Source organism: Cyclopterus lumpus, chromosome 20, assembly GCF_009769545.1.
Source record: "Cyclopterus lumpus isolate fCycLum1 chromosome 20, fCycLum1.pri, whole genome shotgun sequence".
Lineage (NCBI taxonomy): Eukaryota > Metazoa > Chordata > Actinopteri > Perciformes > Cyclopteridae > Cyclopterus > Cyclopterus lumpus.
Genome location: NC_046985.1, coordinates 13170104 through 13193801, shown reverse-complemented (window position 1 = coordinate 13193801; position 23698 = coordinate 13170104). Strand labels below are relative to the sequence as shown.

Below are 23698 nucleotides of genomic sequence, written 5' to 3'. Positions count from 1 at the left end.
AACATGGGGGGCCAAGACCGAAATGTCCTCAAATGGCTTCTCGCCAGAGATCAACTTGGAGAAGTTACACAAGATGGCTGCAGAGGTGATCCTGCTGGGGAAGTTCCTCCTCAGGCTCCTGGATGCTGCTCTGGTGTTTGTAACCAACACACTGGCCCGGGTTTCCACCCGATGCTGTCCGCTCTGGTTCTGTTCGGCCCTCTGCTGAGTCTCCGGGTGTCAGAGGTGCAGCATCTTCGCCAACAGCCACCACGACCTGTACAGGTACTGCCTGGTTGTGTTTCCACTTTTAAATGGAATATTGACGTAGTGTATTTATAACTATTGTTGCTATTGCTAGACATGACTAAAGTGGCCGCATTGTTTTCAGCTGCGCCTGCATGCTCCAATTTCAATTTAAGAGTTCAACATTTTAACACACCAAATATGTGTGTAATGAAGTATAGTCCAGGCCTTAATATGGCTCATGGCTGAACATGGTCTATGCTATAGGAAATACCATAAATCAAGTCATTGCCTACTTTTGAAGATTAAACTGTCAATCATGACTATTAGGAAGAGGATAATTACTTTTATTAATCCTGAGATTAATAAATCATTTATTTTTTTACCTTTACACTCAGGGGTTTGTCTGTTACAGCCATATTTGGTCTGGTGTGACCAGTAGCTTCACAGCTAATGCTCGCCAGCTGACTCCCCTTTACCTGTCCCGCCATGATTTAGCATCATACTGACAGAGACACTGTTCACTTGGTTATATCAATAGTATGGTTTATTGGCCGCACATTTTAAAGTAATGTTACAGTTGTAAGTTATTACAGCCTTAAAAGTGAACTGGTGCTTTTTTTGTGAGGTTTATTTAGTGCACTTTGGTCTTGTACGACTCACGATGTGTGAGGCCATTAGCGAAGCCGTCAGTCATCCTTTGGCAGAACAAGTTTGTGTGCATTCCAAAACATGAACGGACTGACCTCACTTGTCTTTACCCTCAACTGGAACAGTTTTATTGCAGGTTTTAAATATATATTTTTTTAACTTATTGAATTCTGACGATTGATACCGTGGATGCTTTCATGCAACACTGATTTCTGCTCTCCTGCAGGAAGTTCTTGAGGTCCACTTGGGGTTGGACCTGCATCTTCACGGTTCCTTCACCCTTCTCTCCATCTCAGCCTGCCACTCCCGCCACCTCTCTCGGATGAGGGTTGTTGGCATCTCCTGACCCTGCTGGAGGATGCAGCAGGAACCTGTTATGAACCTATGACCCCCGCCCAGGATAGTCGAGGCACCACCACCTCCTCTATCCAACCCCTGCTGCTGCTGACCGGATGAGGACCGGACCAAGGCCTCCTGCCTAAAAGCCAACATGGTGTGGAGGGGTTACGAATTGTCCCAGGACATCCTTATTGTCTGCTTGTGTTGCCTGCTGCTTGTGGAGGAAATGTCCATCTTTGGTCTTCACCTGGCTCAAAGCAAGGCTCTGCAGAGGTCCCCCGGCGCCCCCCCCTACACGCTTCATCTTCCTCATGTGTAGTTCTACTCGCTGTTTGGATGTGCCTGCCGATACGTTAGCTTGCACACTTCCAAGTTCCCGTCCCAGCATCTGGGAGGAACTCTGAGCTACCTGGTGTGGAGAGGCCTCTATCAAGGGTGGTACGGACTCAAACCGAGCTGGGCCTGTCCCGGTTTGCCGGGTGAGGGACGGTTTACCACCACGGATATCAACAAACAGCCTCAGTAGTGTGAAACCCTCAGTAGATGATGCTTTGGTGATGTGGTTGTGACCTTGAAAGCTCAGGCTCAAGTTATGGAGTCAAAACGGCTTCTGATTAGGGGGTTGTGAAGAGTAGATCACCTGTATAAAAAATTTCATTCACCTTGACTAACGCTAAATACCTCTGGCATCAAAGAAATATAATGAATACATTCATTGGAGGTAAAAAGAAAGCAGTCAGAAGTGTCGGAGTGAAGTTGCTTTATTGTGTCATTTGAACCAAAATGAATCCACACATGTTAGAGCTGGTGTTTTGTTACTTGAGTGTCATACTACGATAGCTGGATCCTGTAAGCCTGCTGGAGTCTCAGTAGATGAGAGCCTTGCCTTCTCCTCTGGGCCTCTTGATCTTCTCATAGTTCTTGGTAATGACGTCAAACAGCACAGCCTGCAGACAGGGAAAGAGATGCATCAGAGGAAACGTAGCGCGAGAAAGATTTAAGGAAGATCGACAGCATGCAAGAGAGATAATTAAAAAGGTCAGAGGCAGTAATGAGAGAGAGAGAGAGACAGAGAGGTTATTGTGTGTATACAGCTCCTTTCATCATCACCTGTACTGCCTTGTTCATTAACAGCATCAAACACAGGAAGACAATAGGCAGAGGTAGGAGACAACAGTGATTAATAGAGAGGAGATGGCGCGCTAATCAAGTTAACACAAGCACAGCAATTAGTTTAATTACCCTCCTATTAAGAAGGAATTTATTCCATTTAGGCGCCATCCTCGCTGCTGGGACACGACTGGAATATTTTAGAGATGTGTGGATAGTTGTATTTCAAGTACAGTGCATGATTGCAACAGATGGTAAATTAGGTGTGAAATATGCGAGTTAGAATATCCAGGTGACGAGTATGCAGACTACAGAGCAATTAAATTGTTGTTATCCGTTGTGTGTTTTTACACTATCAGATTTGTAACCACTTTCCAGATATTTCTACACAAACACATTTAAATACAAAAGGTGTCTTACGTATGTGCTGCAGATGTCCAAGATCACAAGGCGGAGCTCGCAGTACTGATACTGGTCCAGCTCATGAACCAGCTGTCTGTAGTCTCCCTGCAGCAGGAAGCACAGAGCACACGGTTCACATGCAGAAGCATACCGATCGTACACGGCACATCCAGCGTGTACCCAATTCACGCAGAGCAGGACACCGTCATGACGACTCATTACATGACAAACAGAGAATACAGAGTAATGACCATTTAACACACAGAAATGCACACGCATGCGTTTGCGATGTCTGACAACATTCACAGCACGAGATACTGACCACGTGGGATTGTTTGGAGGCTTTGGCCACAGCGTCACCTCTCTCACTGTAATATCTACCAGACAGAAGGGACATGAAAAGTCATTTGTAAACCGCCGTGATGGGATGTATTCCTGTCTGATCATCTTTAATATCAGTGAGCGTCCAGTTTTGATTGAAGACAGATTGTGATTATTGCTGAACAGCAAACAATGAGTGAGTATATATATATATATATATATATATATATATATATATATATATATATATATATATATATATATATATATATATATATATATATATAGAGAGAGAGAGAGAGAGAGAGAGAGAGAGAGAGAGAGAGAGAGAGAGAGAGAGAGAGAGCAAAGTGAACATAGCTACAACCAGCCAACTGACAACAGCTGTGTGTGCGTGGAGGTGTTTACCTTTCAAATAAAACTACATCTATCACAAGTTGTGGGCTCTTACTTTGAAATCTGGGTTTGGAACCCCTCGATCTTTGTGCGCGTGTTGGTCAGCAGCTCGAACACTTTCTCCTGTTGGACAAACAAAAAGATATTAAACCTATGTCGATACATGTCGCACAAGACATTCTTTCTACTGCTCCACCAAATCACCACCGGCTACCAACCTGGATCGCCACTCCAAAGTTGTTGCCGTCTTCAATTTTAGGGATTTGGAGTTGCACCCACATTGACACCTGCCAAGTAAATCTGAATGTGTTAATATCTAGTGCGATAGTGTTCACGGTTATTCGTGTAATTAAAGCCCCATTTGAGCAGCATGAAGCCAATAGACGGACTGACCGTGTTGAGCTTCTCCTTCAGTGTCTGGATCTGAGGCTTCACCTCCTGCAGTAGACTCTCCACGTGCTCATTGGTGCAGATGGGACCACAAGGAGGCCCTGGTGGACCAAAAAAATGTAATATGTAAAAGATTTTTTTTAAAACATCTGCAAACATTGTTTCACTCGGTCACAATATCAGAGCATTCTGGTCAGTCGCACTCCGTCACATAACAAATACGTTCATGGACAGAAAGCTGCGATCAAAGAGGAATAATAATAAAAAAAACAGGGATATTCTTGTTTAATAGCGACTGTAATGTAGAGAGCTGGAAAACCACTGCAGCGTGTTCATTCATCACTCGTCATCACCGTCTCTACCTGAATCTTCGTCCTCTTTATCGCCGTCCTTGTCTTTCTTTCCTTCCTTCGCCTCCTTCTGCAACATGAGAACAGAAGGCGGCAGGTCAGAGATTTTTCGCTGCCTATTAATCTCTCAGACAGCTCTCCCACATGCTTTTTTTATTTTCTTTCTGTGGCTAAATAAAGATGTCAAATGCTGTATTTTTTCTTCTTCTTTGTATAAGAAATGTAACCTTGTTCCAACAGCTCCTGCTCCTTGCACGCCGCTTTGGAACTCCAACAGTGTGTTCCCCTGAGCTGCTGTATGGTCTTTAAATATTATATTATTCCAACCCCCTTTTTCTTCCACATAAAACTGCTAGAATATATAGATCAGTATAAGCATTTGGGATACTTTAAATGGGTGAAAATATGTCTTATGCTTTAAAATATGTCTTATGCTTTCATCTTTAAGTCAATTATGTTTTTGTGCTGTATAGAGCACCAGCGGGATACTTCTTTTCATTACTAGAAAAATCTATTATATAGATATAATTTAAAGCCAAATAAAAACACATAAGTCAAGTTAAATTTAGTTATTTTTACTCACCCAACATAATCGACTCACTCACTGCCAATTTGCAAAGCAGTCCTTGGAAACTACACAGCGGTTGGTAGCCGTGGTAACAGATGACTCAGTCTAGGTGTTGTACTGTGATATTATGTGAAGCGCTTTATATAAACCCTCGATTGAGGATCCCAGTTGAGAGGCTTTGTGCAGAAATTCAACAGTTAAGAACATAAAATACTTAAGACACCTTTTTCGGAAGCCAATACCATTTCTATAAGATGGCATTGGTGGTTTCAACTTGAAGTGTATGCTTTACTGCTGTATTTGGACTTCTTCCAACCAGCATGCTCCAGACAATACAGCCTCAAACCGAGTGAGCGTGGGACATACCTCCTCTTTCTTCTTGCGCTTGGCCTCCTCTTTGGCCGGGTCAGGTATCGGGATGTCCAGCGGAGCCTTCAGGGATGCCAGGTTATCGCAGCTGAAAGATGTCTGTCGGACAAACAGAAAGATAAAATACGTCCTGTCGCTTCTGACAACTTTGTAAAACACTTGTATTGTGAAGAAAAACAACAGGAGGTCTCCAGTGTGGCTGATAGTCACAGATCATCGATACCTTCAGCAGCAACTGCAGCTCTTCAATCTTCTGAGGGAAACATTTGGACACCAAGTCTTCTGCCTGTTGTGTTAAATCAATAATAATAACAACAACAATGCATTGTTGATGTTAATGCGAGGAAGATACATTAATAGCGCGGTTGGGAGAGATGTGTACATCTGGGATACATTACCTCCTTGGTGAGCTTTTGGCAGAAGTCATCCACCTGCAATGAAGAGACGTCATGATTTAGTTCCTCCGCCTTCGACACTGGAGGGCATTTAGGGGAACAGCTGCTCACGCATCCTAACGGGCCGTTAAGGACCGGACTACCAAGCCACCTGCTCGCGTCTGTCTACTTATCACAACACACTCGGATCGGACTCGGCGTCACCGCCACGCGACAGTTTGAAGGGAAAGTGGGTTGAAAATGTCGGTAACGTCACCGACATTTTCAACCCCGCTCGCAGACGCTCGCGCTCACCTGTTTCTTCGAGTCCAGACGGATATCCAGAGAGGCCATGTCGTCTCTGTTACTCGGTTACGTGTGTTGGCGTGTTTAAACTTCTGCCCCACCGAGATAAAGAATAACAAGCTCTCTTTTTATTTTGTAATTCGATGCCAGGAACCAGACTCGGGACGAAGCCCGCAGTTACTCAGCGTAAAAAGCGAAAATGAAAGTGTTGTTAGGACGGTTCCGGACTTTCCCCCACTTCAATATTGAATGGTCGCGTTGCATTGTGGGACTTCTGGTTTTTTGAGGAAGCTTTGGCACTTCCCATAATAAATGGGACTGGGAAGGAAGAAGTTAAATTATAATATTCTCTTTTTTTAAATTACTAATAACTTATTCGAGTTAATGTATATAATGTAATACATAACTACATATATATATATATATATATTATAATGTATATAATAAGTAATATATATTTTTTATATAATATATAGTTATGGAAAAAGTAATGAATGCATACTGACACGTCTTTGCTCGATTAAACACCTGTTTTCCATCATCATATTAAAGCCTTTTTCAACGCGCTATCACTTACCATTTATCAAAATTACCATTTTGTAACTTTCTTTTCGGTTCTGACTGTGTCCACTAGGTGATGCTCCTGTTCCAAGTGGAGTAAATCCAAGTGCTCAGTTGCGAACTACAAAAAAGGAAAAAATATGATGATTAACAGCATCAGAGTAAATCTGTAACGTCTACAATCTAAATCCTATGCTGAAATAAAAGGGCATATGAACCATTCGCCTCAATGACGCAAAGAGTCTTCTGTCAAATATATTGAAAAACCATCATCTGTAAATTGGTATGTAGCTTTTCTCTGAAATATGGAGGCAATTTAAAATGATACACAATACAAAGACAAATATCCATGGTCTTTGCAATCAAACAATCCCAATAGCAGGGCAGCATCACTTTATCTCGGCATTGATCAGTATAAACCTATACGACCAAAGTGTGTCTGCTATTGCGACCAGTCATTCAGGGATCTGCTATTGTGCATCTGCTCTTTCATCAGGGAGCTGTGTGGACAGAGCCGGGGGGGGGGGGGGGGGGGGGGGGTCAGGTTAAAGCCGAAAACAAATACAGGATCCTGAGTGGGCAGAAAGGACGTCAGAGCCTCCCATTGTAAACACAAACAGTACCAAAGTCATCTACATGCCATCGTTATGCCCACATACTCTGTGCTACACTAGATCCAGACTGTAACAGGTAAACCCTTCAAGGCCCCACACAGATTGAATATATATATAGAGAGACCTCTTCGTACATCTTTGCCATATCTGGCTGAACATTTTTAGTGTTTACCACACAGCGAGACACTTATAATACATCACTCATCAGGCGTATGGGAGTTGGATCCAAAGAGCAAAGGGTGAACTTGTTTGCCGTGCCCGCGCCATTAGTTATTGATTCTTTGATTTGATTGAGTAAGCGTTTAAAACTTTGTGCAGTGTGTTATTCTGCGTTCAGGAAAGCTGTTGAGAAATACTGTGGACAAAGGTTGTGTATCTGAGCAAAAGTGGGCTGGGAGAGACGGGAGGAGGTAGACAGGGAGAACTTTAGGATTCGTGACCATGTCGGCTAATCATCTCTCGTGTGGTGGAACTTCAATTGCCCCCCTCTATAATTACAATATGACTAACGTTGCAACTCAATTGCTCCCTTGAACTGAAATGTAAACTATCACAATATACAATCACTCACTCGAAGGGAGTATTGTACTTCTTTTGTATTACTGTATATGTATTTCATACATATTTTTTTAAACCCTATTGTAAGTTGCTTTTCTCAGAACAGGCTGCTAAATTAATGTACTATGTATGTCAAGTTTCTGTGCTGCAATTTCATCTTTCTGAAACACAGCAATACAACATTCATATTCCTCATTAATCTAGATGGTTGCAGCAAGGACTCAGTACAGCTTGTAAAAGAAAAAAACTGCTTGCATTGCACATCACTCTGATTAAGAATTGCAAATAAAAAAATATTCTGCCACAATTCAAGGACACATAGACCGCAGCATTTGATCATAAGAAGTCTTAAGGCTACACTTTATGTCCCGGTAGAATCAGTTTCTAATTGCAAATCAGTCAAAAAAAGAAATCCAAATTAGTTATTATTATCCAGCTGCTTGATTAATCAGTAGATCATTGACTGGGAAATATCGATAGTGAGTTCTTCAGGAGTTCATAGTTTTTTATGTAAACTTAACACCAGATTTAACTTTGAGACTGATGAAAAATATCATTGACATATTATCCAGTTTATATCATAATATTTATTTATTCTGTCACATTGCATGAAGTGTGTCGTTTTGATTGTTCTAGACGTGTAATTGTGGCGTTTGGCCTTTAGAACCAGGGTGAAACATCTTAAGGATGAGACTTAACCTCAAATAGCCACAGATGTGTGATCAGCAAGGCTGACTTTTACCGGACAAATATGATTTCTAAAGGCCAAACTCCCACCTGTGTACACTCAAATCAAATAACGGTCTCATTAATGCCACGTGGGCAAATGAATAAAGCCTGTCACAGCTTTTTTAATGGCTTCTTGTAGTTTTTTGCCGTTGCTGCATTTTTGAATGTTCCCTTTCATAACCACGGACACGGACTGCAGTTGCGGCTGTTTAGCACATACTCATTCATTCATTGTGAATGAGTGTGTGTGTGTGTGTTCTCCATGTGCTTTGGGAGTCTCTGTGGTTGGCTGCTGACTCTGCAGGCCCTATCAGAGAACATGAGACAGGAGGGCTAAAGTTTCTCTCTTTAGCTCTTATCTACAGTATATTCCTCTGCCCAGCCCCCATCCCGTCACTCCCCTATTGCTCCCAGCTCATAGACCTCCAGTGGCCAGAGAGAGAAACATTAACAGGAAACTCACCATTTGAAAACCAGATGCCCTGTACTGTTAATATAAAGAGTAATCCTCTTGCTGGCTCATGCCTGGAGGTCAGTACTGTTTCACTCAGAAAGACGGATTATCCATGTTGTAAAAGTGATAATTAGGATTAACTGAACCCTCAGCGGGCTTCTTTACAGCTTTTACAAAGCAAACGAGAACGGCTTGAAATTTGAGCTCCAGTACTGAAACATGATGTAACACAATGTCCAAAATCGCAAAGTGCAAATATTCTTTTGGTGTGAAGGAAGAAAAGAATTCCAGTTCAGTTTTGCATCTCTTTCCAGGTGGATTCTTTACAAATGTCTTTTTGCTATTAGAGCTGAAGCGACTAGTTGATTGATTTTCAAACAAGCAACTTCAGCTCTGGGATATTGTGAGGGCCTTTTTTGCAGTAATCGATTAATCATTAATCGGTCAGTAAAAAAACTAATCAGCAGATTAATAGATAATGGAGATAGAAATAGGCCCACTATAAAAAAAAAAATGGCTTGCAACAACTTAAAATAGATACTGACAATCCGAATCAGAACACCTTGATTAAGGAGAAGAAGTAATGTCAATCCACAAAAAAACATACAACGTGTGTGCCATAACACCGTATTGTTTAAGGGTCACTTTTACAAGTGTAAAGGTATATTTCCTTACACGACCACAGTTTGCTAAAATATGCTCCAGTATCGTGTACGTGCGGTTGCGTCGCGTGCGTGAGTGTACGCGTAAAATCTATTTCCGTCCCGTGTCTCGTATTTCCGGGATGTTCCTTCTGTGCGCTAGTTTTTCTTGCTCTCTCTAGACGCGTGTCAGTCGGGAGGGGCAACCGGTCGACAGGTCCGCGGTGTGGAGGAAGCACAACATCACCATATGGACACAACCTCCGAGGAACTAAACGACATTTTAAACTTTAACACAGGCGCGCCTCCGCCGCCTCAAAGTTGAACAGGGCGCGTTTTCCTCCTCGCGTTTGAAAGCGGTGAGGCGTTCGCGGACACTCCGGGAAGTTATCTTATCCGCAGCAGTTCGCTGGTTACATCAAGGTCTGTCCGTGTGAATGTCCACGTTGAACAAAGTGCAAGGTTCCCTCACAGCTTAGATATGAGCTGCGCGCGGCTGTAGTCACCACTGCTCCTCACTTTCCCTCTGCAGCCGACTTAAATGTGCCCTTTTGCTGTTTCTTTTTTGTTTTGTTGTATAAACTAGTTTTATTTTGACACCGAACATGTTGCTCGGAGTAATACGAAGGTGAGTAATTTACTTTTTTGGGTGTTGTTTGTGGATTTAAAATCGTGTTTTTAGCTTTTTATATTTAATAATTGTACTTTAAGCTAAAGTATCGTTATTCATAATGCACAACATGGCTAAATTAACAACAAATATAATCTAAATCTGCTATTTAAAAGCACTTTTATTTCAGGCTCCCAACACTAAATTACCTCCATTTGTTAACACGATAATGAATCAGAATACACGATCTATAGATACTTGGGGCTCTACTCTAATGACCTCTATGCTGTCTGCTGCCGACAACTTGTCCGGCTGCATTCCCTCTCTTCATCCCTCCCCTCCAGGCTTTGTGATGACACCCCATCACACTGGGACTCTGCAGTCAATGTGAGCTCTTCGTGGCATCGTGTGTGTGGTTGTGTTATTAGGGCATGTCAATAGTTAAAGTCGGCACTCCTCTGTTTGCCCGAGTGCCCTGGAGTCTGTTCCGTGTGTTTGTCACCGTGTATACTCGCTGTACCATGTGTGATGTGTTGAGCACGTGCGCATGCTTTAAGTGGTGGCCCTCCGGATCTCTTGCAGATCTTTTGTCGACCAGGATCAGCGAGAAGGGGTGTGGGAGGGAGTGAGGATTGGCCTGTGATTGGAGGAGGAGTTGCCCAGCTGGAAGCTAGAGACAGCCAAGGGGAATAGATACCAGATTTATAAGTAACCTCTTCATTGACATTATTGGTTCTCCTTCTGGACAACGTCCCTTATTCCAGAACCAAAAAAATTCCCCCTAAAAAGTGGGGAATGAGGCTGTAGTTCAATTCAGTTTATTTTGTATAGCCCAATATCACAAATTACAAATTTGGCTTTACAATCTGTACATATACGACATCCCTGTCCCAGGACCTCACATCGGATCAGGAAAAACTCCCCAAAAATAACCTTTCACAGGGAAAAAAGGGAAGAAACCTTCAGGAGAGCAACAGAGGAGGATCCCTCTCCCCGGATGGACAGATGCAATAGATGTCATGTGTACAGAATGAACAGCATTACAAAGTTACATAAACACATTACATGAATATGACAATGTATGAATGGACCTCCAATCCATGAAACAGAAGGAGGTAGAGAGGAGGGGGGGCGGGTTGCATCACAAATGTTTCCATAAACGCTAATGTCTGGATAAATCGATGCATGTTCTCATTGGGTATGGAGTACAGGTTGAGGAATGGGGAGGCAGAGAGAAAAGCATGAGAGCAGGATGAATGGGTTAGGGGATGAACCGGGAGCAGAAGTCACTCAAGTCTGAACATGCATCTCATCAATGCTGCTTACCCCTCCCCCTGCTTTTACCGTTATCTCTTGTTTCTATCTGTCTTTCAGCAAGCACGCAAGTAATAAACAAGAATGCAGCCCAACACCTTCATTATTTTTCCTAATCACATGGAAGTTAATGTGTTGATATTTCAGCTACCAGCCAAATGGTTACAGTAATTGGTGGCACCACTAGTGCTTTATTGGAGGCGCAGCTAATTGATTTAGGGAGAAGAGAAATCCCGTGGCGCTGCTTAAGGAGACTTGAATCTTAAACTTAGTCGATCTAGGATGCCGACCTGATACAGATGATAGATACGCTAATGTTCTTTCAGAGCCCCTTCAGTGAATCTTTCTTCTGTTCAGATCCTCTGAAAACTTACCCGAAACTGCATGCTAAATGTGTACGTGTGTGTGGGGGGTGGACACATGTCTCTACTATCCCCCAGCGGTAATGACGTCTTTGACGATTCCCAAATTATTGTCAAAACAACCAAATTCAAGAGAGCTATTTTCTTAATTATTATTTTTTTAAAGGAGAACAAAAAAGAGAAGATGCATTGAGCTGCCTGTCTGTGTTTCGCTGTATGCCGAACCTCTCCGGTTTCAGCAGAAACACACGGCTGTTCATGATTAATCGCTCCCACATCAATGGTGAAACGTGGTCCAGGCCACTGGTTAAGGAGGAGTTTGAACCCCTGTGGTTCTCCGCTCTTTGCCCTGTCGAGTTGCGTGTTATTGCCTCCCTCGCTGCCAGCCTCTCTGTGCTCCGGCTGCCTGTGACCTTTGTATGCTCAAACCAGACTTGTGTGTCTGCATGCACAAGTTGACGCGTGTCTGTGTGCGCGTGGTGCTACAATGGTGCTCTCGGTAGAGCCAATTGGGAGCCGCGTGCCTGCACTTGACGGGATGACCCCATTGTCTTTGAAACAACAGAGCAGAAGAGTGTGATTTGTATTCCGACTCAAGTAAGCCATTGATGTGGGCCAGTTCATGGCTGGAAATGGTTCCACAGCACTTATTTGCTGGGCTTCTCATTTGATGGGGGGGGGGGGGGGGGTTTAAGAATTTCGTATTTTTTAGGAGGTCGTTTGGGGGTCAGCTTGCATATCCACTGCCCTCTCAGTGCCCTGTGTTAGTGAATATCATGCTTATCTCAAACGTAGCCCCCCCTCCCCAGCATGTCTCCCTTTTATGTGGGGAAGTTTGTGTGAGGCTCTCAGGTTGCATGAATAACTGCTGCAAAGGCATCTTGCTATCACTGGTGTGGCATGAAAAGAACACAGCTCCAATTTGAGACCTCCATTTTAAGTGTTTGTGCCGCCTCAGGCTCTTCCAACATGAGAACTGAAAGTACAAAAACATCTAACGGCTGTGAATAAACACCAGAACAATCTCAAAGATGAGGCAGCCAAAATTATATTTGGCGTGAAATTAACCTCATAGAGACTGAACAAAGTGTCTTCACTGGAGCCAGAGAGCTTTCAGACCGTCGCCACCAGTGTCCTTCACGTGATTCTTGAACACTGTTTGTGTTCTCATCTAAAAAAAAAGAAAGAAAACGGCACGATATATATTCTTGCATCGGATTAAACTGCACCTTCCCTCAGCGTAGTTGGAATGTCCCCAGGTCACAAGTAAAGGGTCTAAAAGAGAAATGAATTACTGAAAGTCCCGCTCTCTCTTTCAGACATGGTGGTGTCGGGGCGAGCGTCGGGGTTCGGTCCCTGGCCTCCATCCCCTCGCTGCCCCCGGCGGTGGCTGATTTTGTGAAGAGAGCTGTGGATGAGTGCAAGCCCGCCGGTGTGCATGTTGTGACGGGGACACCCGAGGAAGCGGCCAACATCCTGGCCGGCATGGAGAACGACGGGATGGTCAAGAAGCTTCCCAAATATGAGAACTGGTAAGGGCGTTAATTTCTTTGAAACCCCCCCCCCCCTAAATAGGCAACCACGTGCTTGTGTTAATTTTCTGTTGCGTCATTCCTGCCCTGTTTTGCAGTTGGTTGGCGCGTACAGACCCAAAGGACGTGGCTCGGGTGGAAAGCAAGACTGTGATTGTGACCAAGAACCAGAGGGACACCATCCCCATCCCGGCTGGAGGGGTGAAGAGCCAGCTGGGCAGCTGGATGAGCGAGTCTGACTGGCAGACAGCCAGAAGGGGGCGTTTCCCGGGTTGCATGGCCGGTACGTTGGTGCACGGGGACAAAATGTTTGTCCCTTGTTGCCGTAAGATGTGTGTTTTAAACTTCCCTTTTAACATTTAAAAAGATTTGAGTGATTAACAGTTGAATCTGAACATGTGTGAACTAGAGTTGCTCCGATACCGGTATCGAAAAGGCTCCCGATACAGCCTCCAATTCTGGATCGGGGTATTTCCTGCCCGTGCGATGCTCAACGGAGATAAGAAAGAGGCCACATGGTTATTCGGAAAAAAATTGCCATCTCGCTTCTGGAGGAAGTGCTAACATTAGCCAAAAAGGTCAACAATTTGGCAAAGTTTTAATACGGGAAAATCCCACCAGTGAAACGATGCCGTGTATGTAATTGTTTTAGTTTATGTTATTAGTGTTTTACAAAGCGTTAAAACTGACCCCATGTCGCCCGTGTCAAAACGGGGACCCGCTCGTTAAAAACATTGCTCCATAATGCTGCTCGTGGTCTAGAACTCCACAGGGTACTGTTGAAGAAAAGGTTCTGCTATCTTTGGCCTCATATAACCACCGGCTCAATGTTTGTCGACGTTGATGCAATAAAAGATAAACTGCACTGATGTGTCGTTGGTGCTTCTTTGTGTCCTCGCTGCAGGTCGGACCATGTATGTGATTCCCTTCAGTATGGGTCCTGTAGGCTCGCCTCTGACTAAATATGGTGTCCAGGTACTGACTCCACACTTACCACTCATAAAAAGAGCGTGTTATAAATCAATAAACCTATAGCTGTAAATACTTTGCTCTGTTGCTATAAATTGCTGACCCACTTTATGGTTTTATTATTCACTGAATGTTGCAGGTTGTGGGATCGGGGTGATAAAACTTTTGTTCTGCCTGAAGGTGACCGACTCGCCGTACGTTGTGGCCAGTATGGGGATCATGACTCGTATGGGCACACCTGTGCTGAACAAACTGTCCGAAGGGGAGGAGTTTGTCCGCTGTCAGCACTCCGTGGGGCGACCCTTACCACTCAAAGGTACACATTCTAAGAGCACGAGACGAGTTGTTTAGGTGCTTCTTATTGCCTAAAACCTACAAGATCTCACAAATTCCCCCACGCTGGTATTTCATTCTTTTCCAGCCCCTCTGGTCAACTCGTGGCCCTGCAACCCGGAGCAGGTGCTGATCTCTCACCTGCCGGACACCAGGCAGATCATGTCCTTCGGCAGTGGCTATGGAGGGAACTCTCTCCTGGGGAAGAAGTGCTTCGCCCTCCGCATCGCCTCGCGCATCGCCAAGGATGAAGGCTGGCTGGCCGAACACATGCTGGTGAGTGTGAAGCACGATGCGCACGCCGCTCTCCGAAGTAGAGGACTTCAAAAGATGCTCATTTGTTTCTGTCAAAAGGGTGGTGCTCTAATTCATGTAAGGAATCACGATTCCTGCTGTAAAATGTGTCGATCGGCTTTGTTATGGTCATTTGAGAAATTCAAAGATATTTTTGCTTAATCAATAATTATTACTTGCAAACATACTAGTGAAAATCATATTGATGATCCCAACATCAGTATCAACATTGCATTTTGTGATGGTATTTACTTTTGGTCATTAATATAATTTTGGCCATTATTGAATGATTATTGTTATGGTATAACCCCCTCACAAATAAAGATTCCTACAGTAACAAAATGCATTAAATAGAAAAAAACTATCAGCGGTTCCATCTGTATATTTTCGACTACTGTAGATTATAGAAACTCATTCCAAAGGGCTTGGCCATGATGCCAGTCAGAGTGATGAGTATTATTTAAACACTGAGTAAAACTGATATTCACTCCTTTCTCTCTGTCTCCGCCTCAGATTTTGGGCATTACCAACCCTAAGGGAGTGAAGCGTTATGTAGCGGCGGCCTTCCCCAGTGCCTGTGGTAAAACCAACTTGGCCATGATGAAACCAGCTCTGCCAGGCTGGAAGGTTGAGTGTGTGGGCGACGACATTGCGTGGATGAAGTTCGATGGCCAAGGTGAGCAGGAAGAGGCCGTCCCGCGCACGTAGAATCCCCGTCGTAGTTTGACTCCCCAACGTCACGTGTGTGTGTGTGTGTGTGTCTCTCTGCAGGGAAACTGAGGGCCATCAACCCGGAGAACGGTTTCTTCGGCGTGGCTCCCGGCACCTCGGACAAGACTAACCCTTACGCCATGGCCACCATTGTCAGAAACACCATGTTCACCAACGTGGGCGAGACCAGCGACGGAGGAGTGTGGTGGGAGGGCCTCGCCCCCCCTGCAGCCGGGGTCACGCTCAAAGACTGGCACGGAAAAACCTGGCAGCAAGGTAACGCCGGCGCGGGCTGCCCAGGCTTTAATGAAGGCATCACTCTAAAGTGTAGCGGTTCTAGAGAAGATGATTTGGTTTTACCACTTTGTTTCTAATGAACGTCGTTGAATACTCGGCACTTTTACGGATTTAATTTTTAATCATGTGTTTTTTTCTTTGCTAAAAAATATTTTTTAAAGTTATTATTATTATTATTATTATTATTATTATCATCAAGCACCAAACAGAGCAGGCCCAGCTCGTATACAAGTTCAAGAATAAGCCAAAGACATGCATTGTTATATTTTACCATCTCTTTCGTTACAGACTCTGGATAAATCAAACTAATATGAAAAGAGTGAACTGAACAGTGTATACAGTGCCATCTAGTAGTATTTTTAAAGCAATGTAATCTATAGAAATGCGGAGACCCGAGGATCAGACGCAGTATGAATCATGATGTTCAGGGATGGATTATTAATTGATTACTGTGACATTGAAAGTAGAATAAACTGTTTCCTGTTTGTAATAAAACAACAACAGGAAGTGCGACTCAGTGTGCCCACCCCAATTCCCGCTTCTGTGCCCCGGCGGCTCAGTGTCCCATCATTGACCCCCAGTGGGAGAGTGAGGAGGGCGTTCCCATTGACGCCATCATCTTCGGTGGCAGGAGGCCGGAAGGTACGTGCTGCTCTCGTTGAACGTCCAGAGCTTTTCTCTCGCTAGTCGCACACTTTAATTGAAGGGAATTTTCATGTACGTTTTACCTTTTCAAAGCTTTTAATTGCTTAGTCTTCTGTGGTGTGAGAGGACAGAGGGAAGTCAGCTAAATTAGCTTAAGTTCATCTACAAGTCTTACTTGCTTTGCAACCAGAAAAAGGAAGCCCATAAACAGTATGCAAAAACAACACCTTGCTTGTGTGGTGGTCTTCGTTATCATGTTGCACGTTTGAGTCGTTACGGCGACAGTTTGTGTTGCGCACCGACGCGAGAAGTCGAGTAAACGTGATCTTCATGTGGATGTTGTAGGGGTCCCTCTGGTGTACGAGTCTTTCAATTGGCAACACGGAGTCTTTATTGGAGCCTCCATGAGGTCTGAAGCCACGGCAGCTGCTGAACATAAAGGTACAAACGCACGCACCTGATCTTCATGTGGTCTAAATCCCTATTTCGATGGGGTGTTTTAGGACAATGGGATGATGAGGACGTTGCTATTACTAAAGCCAATTATTCATTCTTCAGGCAAGATGATCATGCACGACCCCTTCGCCATGCGGCCGTTCTTCGGTTACAACTTTGGCGACTACCTCGCTCACTGGCTGAGCATGGAGAGCCGAAAGGCGCCCACTCACCTGCCCAAGATCTTCCACGTCAACTGGTTCAGAAAGGACCCCGCGACCGGCGCCTTCCTCTGGCCCGGCTTTGGCGAGAACGCCCGCGCCCTGGAGTGGATCTTCAAGCGCTGCAGCCGGGAGAGGGAGGACGAGGCGGCCAAGAAGAGTATTATCGGCTGGCTGCCAGAAGATGGCGCCATCGACACTAAAGGTCTGAGCAGCGACGTGGATATGGGCGCCCTGTTCGACGTGCCCAAGTCTTTCTGGCAGAACGAGACGAAGGAGTTAAGAGCCTACTTCACCCAGCAAGTTGGAGCGGATCTGCCAGCTCAGGTGGAGGCTGAGCTGAAGGCACTGGAGCGCCGAGTGCACAATTAAAACCCTACGGACAGGAAGTCCAGCCAGACAGGGCGGTTGTCACTGATGACTCAGGATTCAGATCGTTAGGGTGCACTCAAGAGTCACTTGCTGGGTTTACATACACAGAGAACTTGGTTCTGTCCCTGCAGTTTTGGTTTTATCAACGTGAACACAAACGCTGAGATTGGAGAACCAGGTTGAGATTTCCCTGTGGTTGCGAAACACCCCACTCCTCTTTTGGTTTTCACAAATCACATGGGATATGTACGGAAATGCAGGGATAAGAGCGTTCTAGTACTCGCTCCTCAGTCAAAGATGCTTTATGCGTTTTTTACAATGATCGGATTAATAAACTCTGTGTGTGAAAACGCAACCAGTGAATCTCGTCTTTCTCTTTTTAAGAAGAGAAATCTGTTCGGAATGAAAATGTCAGCGATAAAAAGCTAATGATCTACAACACAACAACTTTGGACATGACTTCCCACTAACACCACTGGTGAGAGAGGCTGGTGATGGAGAGGGAGGTTTGTCTCAACATGAAGGTTAAATTTCTTTGAGGTTGTCAAACCTATTCTACAAAGAAGCTAATGTCACTACCTCCATTCACTCACCAGACCGGGCATTGTACTAAAACACAATCAGCACGGCTTTGTGGTACCTTTCGAGGTGTTTAACAATACAACGTCTGGGCTGCTAATGTTACAGGCTGAAGCCCAAAGATCTAAAAAATATTTCTCCTAAAGCTTTTAAGTGAATTTTAGCACCAGATCTTTTAATACACTATTGACCGAGTCTCAGGAAATGCCCTCTCTGTTTTGAATTAAGCTTTATATTCAAATGAATTTATATCAGAAGACGGCAAAACAAGTACCCAAAACATTGTACCCGTTTTCCAGTGGGAATTACTATGCATATTTAATTTTGCCGCTTATGTAATGTTTGTGATTTCAGGTGATGTTTACACACAATTTGTGAAATGTTGGACCAATAACTGAGATTAATAGGAAATTGTAGAAGTCGTATATGGTTTTTATTACGATGCAACAAATAAATGTCTTCAAATGCAGAAAATGTCTCATGTTCATTTTTCGAAGTAATTAAAATACAAATGGAGGCTGTAAGAAACCAAATAGATTAGTAAATGAGATGACACCCCCTGTTAAACATAAAATAAAGAAACTAAATTACACAAACATTATTATAAACTTAAATCTAATCTTGTACTCTACTGTTAATGTGTGAACAGCTGTCTTAGCTTTTTTTTTCTTCAGATGGAACTTAGTAACAGGTCAACTTAAATTAAGAATCCAACCCAAATGTGACCGCAAACGATGCTCATTTCCTCTTCACTTGAGCGTAGAGATCCTCTGTGACGTCATCAGTCTGTGTCGAGGTCTTCACTGTCTTGGACACTTTGACCTCAGCGTACAGCGTCTCCTGCTGCTGTCCGCTGTCCTGCGCCGAGGCTGCTTCAGGGCCGCGCCTCGAGAAGTTAATCTCTCCATAATGGACGTTGTCTTCTGTTGTACTTGCTGTCTCTTCAACAGTCAGATTCTGCACAAAAACACAACCAAAAAAACAAGTGTTTGTGTACCGTCAGATAATTACATAACTACCCCAAGTTTGCTATGTTCTCACCTGTTGTGCAGTTGGGTGTGTTGGCTTTAAACGCCTGGAAGACAAAACGTTGGGTTGAAAGTACAGAGTGTCAGTTAATTATCCAATTTAATCTGAGATGCCTTCTTTAAATTGTGATACTCACCAAAAACAAACAAAAAGGCAAATGAGTATGATAATCCCAATGATCCCTCCAAGAACTGCGGCCAATAGTTGAGGGTTACCTACGCCTTGAGACAAGACAATGAAACCAACAAATACAAGTGACAAATAGAAGACAATGTGGACATGTAGCAATATTGATTGCTAAAGTCCCTTTAATAGTTACCTTCAATTGTCAGAAGGATCTCTGATGATGGTTGTTTACCAAGCTGATTGGTGGCCACACAGTAATAAACGCCTCCATCAGTGACATTAAAGCGGTAAAAGTCTCCTTGAGATACATTGACGGGTCCATCGTTGCTGTTCTTGAACCAGGTGTAGTGGCTGATGGGAGGATTGGCTCTGCTGGAGCAGGTCAGGTTCACCCAGCTACCTGCTGACACCGGACCTGATGGACTGATGGACGCCGAGGTGTCCTTGGGAGCGTCTGATGGAAAACGTGATGGAGAGGTGAGATAAGAGAGCCTGAATGAGATGCCGAAGAGAGAAGAATCGTTGTGTGCCGACAGGATCCAATAACAAACACTCACAGGAAACATTGAGAGTCTTGGTCTCCTCTGCCGTCTTGTTATCGTTTCCTTCATTCACAGGATACGTGGCAGAACAGGTGATGTTGAATCCATCGTGTTCCTCTGACAGAGCGATGGTCTTCTGGATCTTTGTTGTGAAGGTTCGATCTGTGTTTTCCTCCATCATGACGTGAGCGTCTCGTTGGAGGTTCCAGGTGAGTTTAGGAGGAGAGTGTGGACAGGGAGTGGGCGCGGAGCAGCTTACGGAGACAGACTCTTTCTCCTTCAGATCAGCTGGGATCTCAATGCTGGGCTTTGGAGGAGAATCTGTGGTTTCAAATCACACACAGATCGTACACTGAACAACAGCAATCAGACTCGGAGTCTACAGCTATGCTCGCACTACTCTTTTACATTTGAGAGAAAAATATTGTACTTTTACTCCACTAACAGCTTTTGGATTGTGATTCATTGTTATTAAACAATAATGTGTTTGTTTGCGGCTTCTTCTAATTTTCTGAGATTTCTAAGTTATCAGTTCCATAAAAGAGACATTTTCCCCTCTGAACTTCTCACATTAATTTCAATAATTGTTTCAGGCTTATAAAAGGCAACAAGTTATTCTATCCTCTCCCATTAATCAGCTCACGACCCCTCAGATTTATCTTGTGACCCTCTGTAGGGGTAGCATAAAATATGAACTTAGACTAATTAATGAAGATTTTATCCATCGCAGATACCAAAAAGTGTTATATGCAAAGGTCTGCATGTACGGGCAGCTTTCTCATGGGACTATTAATAATATCCAGGAAGTGTAAACACTTCAGTCTATGGTCCCAGGCTGGTGTCTGTAGCACATATTAACATTCACTTTGAAGGTTAGCTTCAATTTTTTACTCTAAAGAATAACATCACACACTGACTGATAACAAACAAAACTCTCTTACCTGTAACTGTTATTTTAAGTGGATTACAAACAGCTGTTGCAAGAAATGGCTTGTTTTCAATCCTGAAGAAGTATTCGCCTGCGTATAATGGGATTACACTGGAAAATAAAGTGGTGCAGTTTTTCTGACTCAGGTCTCCAGTTAGATTCATTGGATAGATATTAGGCCCCTTGCTACTGTTGAAAACCACATTATTTGGATTGTTGGCAAAGTCAAGGGTATCTTTCATCCACACTGCGACGGTTGTACGTGTGCTGTTGAAATCCTCCTCTGGTTTAGCACTGAAGTTACATGGGATTTGCAGACAAGATCCATTCAGTGCTTCCATCCCTTGAGGTGCATCAATGAATAGAGCTGGATCCAACCTACAATCAGCCAAAGCTCCTGTGAAACAGACTAACGATTGAAAAAACATGAAAAGAAATATACTTCAGCAGTAATATTTTTGCATTGTTTTTTTTGTTCCCCCCTTAACAGTTTTTTGTATTGATTCATTTATTTTATTTTTTTACAACAACCATCCCCCGAAAAGCAGAACCCAGAGGTGACCAAACCCGTCTATATCTCTAAATAACTAAGTCGGTCTTGTCTCAGTGCAGGCAGAAAAGACAGATTTTAATATTCACATAAATGATATGCTTTGTGTCTCAAGTTCAAATAGTAAAGTATTCAAGTGAAATACTGAAAGTAACTGAACAAAAAGCTCACCTGAGAGAAAGAAGACACTCAGCAACATGCTGGCTGTCACCGTTCTAACAGACTGGACTGCCATGACACTCATCGCCTGGATCACAAACACAGACAGTGCTGTGGATTTTACAAAGCATTCAACATGAAATTAGATTAAAACCATGAATGTTGTCTTACCAAAGAAGCAAGAATGATAAGTAGATCCTGTGGCTGGTGGGTTTAAAGAAAAAATAATGCAATTCATGAATTTCAACATGTTCAACAAACCAACTTCCCTTTTTCGCTGTCGTAATTTAAGACCAAGTTGACTTTCTTGGATTTCAGAGCACAGAGTAGTTGTGTTTGTTTAATCAGAGTTCTCCCCTTGCTCATATCCTGTGAGTCTATATCCTCTGTAATCTTTAACATATCTTTTATATATATCCCAATCATTATAATAATAATAAGGACATGTACCAGCCAGTGACTTGAGTAGTCACTGTGGATCACACTGAGCTTTATCTCTGTTGCTCTGCATTACAGGACTGACAAACTTTTATTTGTGTTATTACAATTAAATAAATGACTTACCCCAATAGCTCAAATTATTCCTCATTCGTGCGTTTTGCTTCCTCTTCATCTCAAATATCTAATAATATATATATATTTAAAATATTTAAAAAGTACTTTTGATAAACACCAGCAGACAAAAGGTAAGCAGTATTCTGTTTGATGTAAACAAATAAATAAGCATAGAGGAGGGGAAATACTGGATTCCATGGGAAGCAGCGAAAAATGACTCGCCAAGTTAGAAAAATATAAGGCACTCAATGACATGAATACTATACTATAGATGGACAGCTATTATTGACTTATTGATATATTATCCACCCATGAGTCCTGAAATACAGTTTGTTCACTGCTGGTGTTCCTGCAAATGGTAAATAAAGCTATAATTCACACACTTGTGTGCACATTTGTACTACAACAACTACTGGATTCTGAAATTACCACAACGTCCATTAATTTATCAGCCAATGATTAAATTAACGTAATAAACACATTATTTAAGTTTTTGAGAGCCTATATGTGTGGAGAAATACTCTCTCTCTCTCTCTCTCTCTCTCTTTCTCTCTCCTTCATTAATAAATACAGAAATAACTTTATTTACGGCGATATTGTGGATATATTTATTGAATATTGTTCATGTTAAATTTGATTATTAAAATTGAAAAGGGGTTTTACCAACAGTCCACCGAATGGGCTAAATATGGTTTCAAAGTCTTGTTATATTTTTATTTTTTCTGTTATTTCCTGTTTTACTTTGGTATTCACCTATAGATACTTCGTTTCCTGTCCTCGTGTGTATGCCGCCAGTTTGATTAACCTAACCGGCCTTGATCAGTTTCAGCTGTGCCTAATTAGCCATCCTCCTGTGTATCAAGTCGCTGTGCTCCCCTTTGCCTGTCTTTACTGGTTGATTGATGGTCTCTGGGGAGTTTTCTTGTATGTTTGTACCTTGTTTCCGGATTTTAACTCTCCATAGTGTGTGTGCACCGTTGTCTTACTTCACTGGACAGTCTCCTGGCAACTTTTCTGTGTTTTTGCCAAGTTAAGACTTTTATTTGCGTTAAGGGTCCATGTCTTGCTGGTTGCCAGTGCAGTCTGATAAATATACACACATTCATGACAGCTTTTCAGTGAATAAAAGGCCAACACAAAGCATCGGGGTTCACAGTAGGCTACCGGGATTACTTTCGACAATGTATTGTCAAAAATAACACAGGAAAACCCGTGAGCACTTTTAGGCATGTTTTAGTGGCGTGCACAGTGAGGCATGCCAGTAAGGGTCAAAGCTGGAGACAGTCATTTCGCACTGTTGTATTTTGGTTATTTAACTTGTAATACATTGGCACTCTTCTCCCCTGACTGAGAGCTCTTCGGAGCCCTGTGGCTCAGAGTTTTGTTAGGTTGTAGTGGATTTTATATACACTTGCACATGTAGATAAGAGAGGTTATGTTTTAAATTAATACATAAAGAAAGATATGATCATTAATTTGAGGAATATTCTGAGGAATGTATTATGAAGCATAAGAGAGGATCACTGTTTTATTATTCTGTTTGTTAATGACAAATGTAATGATTAATTGTATGATGCATGAGAATGAATGGATGTTTTATTGTTTAGACAGTAGTTAAAGGGATGCCGATTGAAACCTGAGATGTTGCTTTTATTCTGTAGGCAGGATAATAGGGTTTTATTCTGAAGGGGAACTTCCTGTCCTTGACCGGAAGTGTGAGCTTTGACCCCCGCTAGATTATCGATTTGAGGCATTCTTTGAAGTGGCCAATGGAACT

General features: G+C 43.0%; 4 protein-coding genes across 7 annotated transcripts; 2 read left to right on the top strand and 2 right to left on the bottom strand.

Annotated features, from left to right (window-relative positions):
- Positions 1-18: 18 nt before the first annotated feature.
- Positions 19-1858, top strand: LOC117749351 (fat storage-inducing transmembrane protein 1). Its single transcript, XM_034559759.1, is given in 9 exon segments — positions 19-158; positions 161-222; positions 224-264; positions 1103-1140; positions 1143-1211; positions 1214-1326; positions 1328-1522; positions 1525-1583; positions 1585-1858. Coding segments are annotated over 9 exon segments (870 nt in total). The 5' UTR covers positions 19-22; the 3' UTR covers positions 1742-1858.
- Positions 1859-1960: 102 nt separating this feature from the next.
- Positions 1961-6065, bottom strand: psme1 (proteasome activator subunit 1). The gene is made up of 11 exons (XM_034559760.1): positions 5811-6065; positions 5520-5552; positions 5345-5407; positions 5119-5220; positions 4197-4254; positions 3838-3935; positions 3663-3731; positions 3500-3567; positions 3050-3104; positions 2746-2832; positions 1961-2162 (listed from the first exon to the last, which is right to left on the bottom strand). The coding sequence occupies exons 1-11, from the start codon at positions 5847-5849 to the stop codon at positions 2082-2084; spliced, it is 753 nt and encodes a 250-aa protein (XP_034415651.1). The 5' UTR covers positions 5850-6065; the 3' UTR covers positions 1961-2081.
- A 3428-nt stretch (positions 6066-9493) lies between these two features.
- Positions 9494-18497, top strand: pck2 (phosphoenolpyruvate carboxykinase 2 (mitochondrial)). 3 transcript variants are annotated; one of them, XM_034559892.1, is made up of 12 exons: positions 9494-9781; positions 9945-9986; positions 12964-13176; positions 13275-13459; positions 14081-14151; positions 14326-14461; positions 14567-14754; positions 15286-15448; positions 15544-15759; positions 16285-16422; positions 16771-16866; positions 16984-18497. In XM_034559892.1, exons 2-12 carry the CDS (start codon positions 9964-9966, stop codon positions 17451-17453), a joined length of 1899 nt encoding a protein of 632 aa, XP_034415783.1. In that variant the 5' UTR covers positions 9494-9781; positions 9945-9963; the 3' UTR covers positions 17454-18497. The 3 variants fall into 3 exon arrangements, with proteins under 3 accessions (XP_034415783.1, XP_034415784.1, XP_034415782.1); XM_034559893.1 differs by lacking the exon at positions 9945-9986; XM_034559891.1 differs by having other exon boundaries at positions 9494-9986.
- LOC117749395 (sialic acid-binding Ig-like lectin 14) lies at positions 18444-21670 on the bottom strand. Of its 2 annotated transcripts, none has more exons than XM_034559895.1 (8): positions 21538-21670; positions 21379-21454; positions 20671-21054; positions 19745-20050; positions 19381-19641; positions 19198-19282; positions 19074-19107; positions 18444-18989 (listed from the first exon to the last, which is right to left on the bottom strand). In XM_034559895.1, the coding sequence occupies exons 2-8, from the start codon at positions 21449-21451 to the stop codon at positions 18771-18773; spliced, it is 1362 nt and encodes a 453-aa protein (XP_034415786.1). In that variant the 5' UTR covers positions 21452-21454; positions 21538-21670; the 3' UTR covers positions 18444-18770. The 2 variants fall into 2 exon arrangements, with proteins under 2 accessions (XP_034415786.1, XP_034415785.1); XM_034559894.1 differs by having other exon boundaries at positions 20671-21066; positions 21538-21669.
- Positions 21671-23698: the final 2028 nt, after the last annotated feature.

Bases quoted from the DNA above. Each gene is read 5' to 3' on its own strand.
- pck2 (XM_034559892.1), top strand. From the start codon at position 9,964: ATGTTGCTCGGAGTAATACGAAG. The intron at 9,987-12,963 runs GTGAGTAATTTA...TCTCTCTTTCAG, and splicing joins TTGCTCGGAGTAATACGAAG to ACATGGTGGTGTCGGGGCGA. The intron at 14,755-15,285 runs GTGAGTGTGAAG...TCTCCGCCTCAG, and splicing joins GGCTGGCCGAACACATGCTG to ATTTTGGGCATTACCAACCC.
- LOC117749395 (XM_034559894.1), bottom strand. From the start codon at position 21,451: ATGAGTGTCATGGCAGTCCAGTCTGTTAGAACGGTGACAGCCAGCATG. The intron at 19,642-19,744 runs GTGAGTGTTTGT...GTTTTCCATCAG, and splicing joins CAAGACTCTCAATGTTTCCT to ACGCTCCCAAGGACACCTCG. The intron at 18,990-19,073 runs GTGAGAACATAG...GTTTTTGTGCAG, and splicing joins CACACCCAACTGCACAACAG to AATCTGACTGTTGAAGAGAC.
- psme1 (XM_034559760.1), bottom strand. From the start codon at position 5,849: ATGGCCTCTCTGGATATCCGTCTGGACTCGAAGAAACAG. The intron at 3,936-4,196 runs GTAGAGACGGTG...TTGGTCCACCAG, and splicing joins TAAAGAGGACGAAGATTCAG to GGCCTCCTTGTGGTCCCATC. The intron at 3,105-3,499 runs GTAAGAGCCCAC...TCTGTCTGGTAG, and splicing joins TTCCAAACCCAGATTTCAAA to ATATTACAGTGAGAGAGGTG.